Source organism: Neophocaena asiaeorientalis, unplaced genomic scaffold, assembly GCF_003031525.2.
Source record: "Neophocaena asiaeorientalis asiaeorientalis breed wild unplaced genomic scaffold, Neophocaena_asiaeorientalis_V1.1 scaffold280, whole genome shotgun sequence".
NCBI classification, from domain to species: domain Eukaryota; kingdom Metazoa; phylum Chordata; class Mammalia; order Artiodactyla; family Phocoenidae; genus Neophocaena; species Neophocaena asiaeorientalis.
The window spans coordinates 2,911,008-2,917,743 of record NW_020185321.1 but is presented as its reverse complement, the minus strand read 5'-3'; the positions used below and the strand labels follow the sequence as shown (position 1 = coordinate 2,917,743).

Genomic DNA, 6,736 nt, shown 5'->3' with positions numbered 1-6,736 from the left:
GTTTCTCAGTTTTCTCATCAGCAAAATCATGGTGTTCTTCCAATTATAACATTCTGTTTTCTATGAGAATGAAAGAATAGTATGCCCAAGGCCAAAAGTGAGTAAAGAGAACTTCTATAGATTCAGAAGCCAGACTGAATGCTAATTCTATCTGTGGCTCTCAAAATTTACATGTTGGAACCATTTACCAAAGACAATAGATTTTCCTCTAGATCAGAGTTCTCAAACTTGGCCAGATAATTTTTCACTGTGGGTGGCCTGTGCATCGCAGGATATTAAACTGTACCCCTGGCTTCTCACCACTAGATGGTAGAAGCGTCGCACTCTCACTTGTGACGGCCCAAATTTATCCAGACACTGCCAAATGCCCCGGAAGGGCAAAAGTGCCCGGACTGAGAACCACTGATCTAGATGTATTCCTCTAAGTAGGATTAAATAATACACATAAACTTTAATTATCAATAGCTCTATTTTATAGGTAGGAAAACCAGAACATTTCATGAAAAATGAAATTCAATGTACAATGCATAATATAGTCAAAGATCTAAAATGAACTGGCGTCTAAACCATTTCCCATCTTTAATCAATAAACATTATTCTCTTAAGAGGAGGTGAACAAATTACCCATATTAAAAACACTGAAAACAAACACCATTAGTAAGTACCATTAAATGATGAATAGTTCTACATCCCTCTAAGCTCTCTGGATTCTGTTAACTAGCCCTCTAAGGTAAACATAATTATGGCTTTTGTTATGGCTTCATATTTCTTTACAACAGTCACTAAACTAATTTCCAATCTGGTAAACCTAATAACTTACGCCATTTAGTTTTAAACAGAATTCTCTCTTAATCATCAAGCTAAAGTCATAAGAAAATAATGACACAGTCACTTGAAGGTCACCTCAGTCTACTGTTCACCATGTATCTAATCATACATCCTTAAATTAATTCCAGCAGAAAGTCTAAGGAATTCATGGATCAATCTCCCAGCACATCAGGCAGAGTGCTAATACAGTTAAAAGACAATACAGTAGAACATCTTATTTAAACTTCTGATAACAAAACAATACAGAAGCGGAAACCCTCGTGAAAATTTTTTTCTCGTTTTGGTAACAAGATCATTAATACTTTATACTTGTGTGATACTGTAAGGTTTAAAGAATAAAATAAGAGAGCTCCGTAATACACTTGAAATATGAAAGACTGTACTAGAACTTACAGGCACAAAGTTGCTTAAGTTCCAGGCACGTCTAGTCAACCCTCATTTTTCATCAGGACAACTTCAAGGAGGCCAGCTTACAAAGAAGCCATTCTCTACAGACGGCTCTTACTCACTACATAGTTCTTAGGGTAAACATGTTTATACTTTGACTGAACTGTCACGTGGATGTTATAATCATGGCGATTGTACATCACTATTCGGTGAAATTTCTTGCCTTCTTTCATGATTTCTGCATTCTTTTTTTCAGTGGACATAAGATTTTCTAAATAGTTTGAATCTTCTAAGTACATCTCATCTCCTGAAAAATAATATTTTAATTTTAGTGTTATTTTATAAAACATTCCAATATATTTGTGATATATAAATCAGTGGTTTTTAAAATCTATTTCAGGTGTTTGGAACTGAGATAGTTGTTAAAAAATCCTAATTTTTTGTGCTTACCTCAATTTATTTTTTGTGTTTTTAATACCCCCCTACCCTCCCCAGTTCTCCAATTTCCAGCCAAGAATTTTCTTTGGGTACATTTATGACTAGTATTTTTTCATCCTGAACTATAATTTTTTACACTAATTCATGACTCTCTTTATCCCATTCAATGTTAATGTTGGCCTTGATATCCATATATTTTTGGCGTTTCTATGTGGGCTGCTCTAATCATTTTAAGGTTAAATTACAGAAATTATTATTTACACATCAAAACTGCTGAGCTGTCCCACTGTAGGATGAATAACAAATATTTTCACAATTCTGAGAAGTGAGATAAGCAGCCATAAGTGAGACAGGTCACAAAACTCCACCGTAAGCGGCTACAAAACCTCTATCCTGTACTCACCCAACAACAATTGACCACCAACAAACTCTCTTTCAATCAAATAAGTACAATTTACAAGTTCGCATAATTTAAAATTAAAATGTAAAAAAGTGAGCTAATATACAAGAAAGAACTTTGTTAGTGTCTAGGAAATATATTTACATTAAGTGTATATAAAGTAATGTATCCAGAATTTCTGGTTATAATAAATACTATGAATATCTTACAGACCTTGATCTTATTTAATTAGTACCTCTGTAGTGTGTAAAACAGAGACTGTAGTTCATGTCTCTGTGTGAGATAATACTGCCATGCGGCCCAGAGCATTCAACGTGAATACTAACAGAAACACTGATAACTCACTGATTTACCTGGTAAAAGCTGGATTGTTCCATCAGCAGTTAATAATGTGATTGGCAGCCATCTTTCCACCCCTTCTAATTCACGATCCAAACAAAATTTGTGCAAGTCAGAGAGAGAGGCAAACTGTTCTAGTCTTCTTATTTCGTAGAACTGTGGAGGTGCAAGCCAAATCTCCTTTGATATGAAGCTTTCAGTTGCCTCTGACGGAGATGACCACTGCAGAAGACAAAGGTAAGGCTTCCTGAAGTTTATCCTATAGACAACGCAAGACTCGAGATCCTTAGATCAGAACCTAAGAGCTAACTGAAAATGTAAAAGTTAATTCATTAATGTGTCTTGCTAGATTCCTCTGAGACAACATGAAAAGATTTGGTGAAGAAAGCTGGGTTGATCCCCTTCAGAGGTTGATTATTGGGACACTGATCCTGAGAACTAGTACATAAACCAGGATAGATCACAAAGGGTTGACCTGGGAGCGTTGTTCAGCATAAAAGGCAGGAGATGCTAAGAAGGCAAGGTGGTTCTGGTCACTCCTAAAGGAAGACTCTGAAGTATAAACTCATGACAGCGGATTGAGAATTTAGTGCCCACTCATTCCTCCCATAAATGGGTGCCTTGGCTAGGCACTGAGGATGTGGTGGTGGATGAGACAAAGATCTCTCAGGCCCTAATAGGGCCTTCAGCAAACAAAATGTAGCGTGATGTGTGCCATGTGTTACAATGAAGGTAAAGAGGCCGGAGCAAGAGAAGCTTTCAGGAAGGTCAAGAGATGTGACTCAGTCTGTCGGACCAGGAGTGTAATAACTGCACGGTATCAACCAGATAGCACTTACCATTTCACTTAAGTGGCCTCACTGCTGTGACCTGCCCACTTTCCCAAGCCTTCCTTCCATACACATTTAGATAAAAAGAGCTGATACAATAATATGAAATAACCCCAAAAGGTCTTTCTTCAACTGGTTTACTAAATATCTCCTTACACTGGGGAAACTGATTCTCACACCCAAAACCAGGGAGTTGACATTGACTGCCTTGAATATCTGTAGGCCCGAAGTTTACAAGCTTGTATGAGAAACTTGTTAAATCTTCAATCTATGGGGCCCAGCAATCTATGTTTAATAAGCACCCCAGATTCTTCTGAAGTTGGCCAAGGTTACATTTTGAAAAACAAAGCTCTGGCCTCAAAGGACCACCCAATCTCTAAGGTATCCTGTGAGTTCAGTGGTAACAATGAAGATAAAGGGTTAAACAATAGCCATTAACTCACTTAATTCAACCTGTTCAGGTTGGTCTAGACCATAGGCTAAAATAACTTAAATAACTTATTGTTTATTGGTTACTTGTCACTGGTAAAACACTAGTTTTACTAGTTACCAGTAAAAGTATTTTGAGCAAAAATACTTTACATAAAGTATTTCCAATCCTTAGGATAACCCTGCATACTCTCATTTTACAGATGAGAAAACGTAGGAAGATCCTCTAACTAAAACACCTGGGCTTCAAACTCCCAGGGCGGTGGTGGGGTGGGGTGACGCTGGCTCTAAATTCCACTGTTGCCCTTCAGTTTCTGAACTTCGGCAGTACTGACACTTTAAACCAGATAATTCTTTGTGGAAGGATATTCAGCAGCATCCCTGGGCTCTACCCAGTAGAAGCCGGTAGAAGTCCCTGAGTTGTGACAACCAAGAATGTCTCCTGACATTGCTAAACGCACCTGAGGGTGGGATGGGTAAATCATCCCATGTTGAGAACCACTGCAATGAGAAGCCCGCGCACAGCATCGAAGAGTAGACCCCGCTCGCCACAACTAGAGAAAGCCTGCATGCAGCAACAAAGACCCAACACAGCCAAAAATAAATAAATTTATTTTTTAAAAAAAAGAAAGAAAAGGGAGAAAATTTGAAAATATAGCAATAAATCTATTCAAAATAAAGCAGAGAAGAAAAAAGATTGAAAAAAAATGAACAAGGCATCAGGGACCTGTGGAACATTATCAAGTAGTCCAACATACATGGAGTCCCAGAAAACAGAGGGAGGTGAAAAATATTTGAAGAAACAAATAATTAAATAATAAAACAAAAAGAAAACCACGCACATCATAATCAAATTACTGAACACCAATAATTAAGAGGAAATATTTAAAGTAGCCACATACACCAAAAATACAAACACACATTACATACAGAGGAACAGAGAGTTAAAAGCAAACTTTTCTATGAGATGATGGATGTTCACTAAATTTACTGTGGTAATTATGTCATGGGATATGTAAGTCAAATCATTATGCTGTCACCTTAAACTTACAGTGCTGTATGTCAATTATATCTCAATAAAACTGGAAGAAAAAAAAGACTTCTCAACAGAAGATTATGCAAACCAGAAAATAATGAAGCAACATTTTTAAGTACTGAGAGAGAGAGAAAAAAAAAAAACCCAAACTGTTAACCTACATAGAATTCTATACCCAGCCAAAATATCTTTCAAAAACCAAAAGCAAAATAATGTATTTTCAGACAAAATTTAGAAGATTCACTGTTTAGAATGAATTTAGATTCATTCATTCTAAACAAATTTAGAAGATCTGAAATACATGACATATTAGAGGTAGTTCTTTAGGCAGAAAGATACCAGATGTAGATTAAATCCACACAAAGTAATGAAGAGTGCTAAGAATGGTACATATGCAGGTAAACATAAAAGACATTTCCCCCTCATTTTCACAGTCTTTAACAGATTGACTATTTAAAGCAAAAATAATCAGTGTATTATAGAGTTTATAATAGAAATAAAAGTCAAATGTATGACAACAAAAGCATAAATGACAGGAGGGGAGAAATGGAAGTATATTATTTTAAGGTTCTAATACTACACATGAAATGAGAGATGTATATTGCAAACCCTAAAGCAATCACAAAGAAGTACAGTTAATAAGTCAATAGTGGAGATAAAACACAGTCCTAAAAATACTCAGTTAATCCAAAAGAAGTCAGGAAAAGAAGAAAAACAGTTCAAATAATAGAGGGGACAGACTAAAAAACTAACAGCAAGATGGCAGATTTGAAGTTAACCTTATTGAGAATAACACTGAATACAAATGATCTAAACACTTCAGTTGAAAGGCAGAAATTGTCATATTGGATAAAAAAGTAAGACTATATGCTGCCTACAGGAAACACACTTTAAATATAAAGACACAGATTAAAAGTAAAGAATGGAAAAAAATATACTATGCTATTGCTAATCAAATGAAAGTCTGAGCGGCTGTATTAGTATCAGACGGTAAACTTCAGATTTCAGAATAAGGAACATTGCCAGGGATAAAGAAGGATATTTCGTCATAATCAAAGGCTCAATCCAGCACCTCACAAGGGAGCTTCAGAATACACGAAGCAAAACCTGATGGAACTGAAAAACTGAAAATAGAAAAAGACAAATCCGCAATTATTCTTTGAAGATTTCAGCATTCCTCTCTCGAGAAGTACTTGATGGAATACATAAATGATATGAAAGACCTGAGGACCCTATCAACGAACTTAACCTAACTGACAGTTCTACAAACACTTCATCAAATACAACAGAATACACATTCTTTTTAGGTGCAGAGGGATCATTCACCAAGGTAGACCATATTCGTGGCCATAAAACAAGTCTCAAATGAAACAGTCTCAAATAAATTTTAAAAGACTGAACTACGAGGAAACAAACTGCTGGGGGTTGAAATGAGTTAATGCACGGCGAGTGCTTAGGAAGGAGCCTGGCACCTGATCAGCGCTAGCAGAGCTCCTAGCGTCTCCGCCGGCCTCCTGCTGGACAAACCGCGTGGGGAGACATCGTCGAGGCCCTGGGGCTGTGAAGCCGGGGAAAGTAGAAAGCAGTTCACCAAGGTCATGGCTTTGGCCTGCTGGCCGGGGGCCGGACCACCTGGGTCCCATGCCCGCTCAGTCGCGTACTGGCTGTATGTCCCTGAGCAAGCGAATTAGCTTCCCTGGACCCGGCCTATCTGGAGGTTCCGGGTGGGCCTGGGCCGCCGGCCGGGGGTGGGGTCCTCATTCCCAAGCTCCAGTGGGTCCCCACTCCGCGCCGGGAGGACGCCTACCTGGCAGTCCACCACCTCCACCAAGTCGGGGAAGACCGGCGGCGGCTCGCACAGGCAGCACAGAAAGAAGGTAGTCTCGAAGCGGCGGCCACGGCGCTGCATGAAAGGCGTGAGCCAGGCGCTCCAGTCGTGCAGCGCCCAGATGTCGGGAGTGCAGTCTAGGTGAGCGCACAGGCGCAGGAAGTGCTGCGGGTCTCGGCGGACGCGGGCGCGCCAGTCAGCCAGGGCCGGCGGCGGCGCGA

General features: G+C 39.0%; 1 protein-coding gene across 1 annotated transcript in view; it reads right to left on the bottom strand.

Annotated features, from left to right (window-relative positions):
* Window positions 1-456: 456 nt before the first annotated feature.
* NUDT19 (nudix hydrolase 19) overlaps window positions 457-6,736 on the bottom strand; it is a 6,879-nt gene continuing 599 nt past the window's right edge. Inside the window, exons 2-4 of the mRNA XM_024734109.1 lie at window positions 6,495-6,735; window positions 2,407-2,614; window positions 457-1,522 (exon numbers count right to left, since the gene is read on the bottom strand). Coding sequence (XP_024589877.1) covers window positions 1,317-1,522; window positions 2,407-2,614; window positions 6,495-6,735 — 655 coding nt within the window. The 3' untranslated portion in view covers window positions 457-1,316. The remainder of the gene's footprint in view (window positions 1,523-2,406; window positions 2,615-6,494; window position 6,736) is intronic.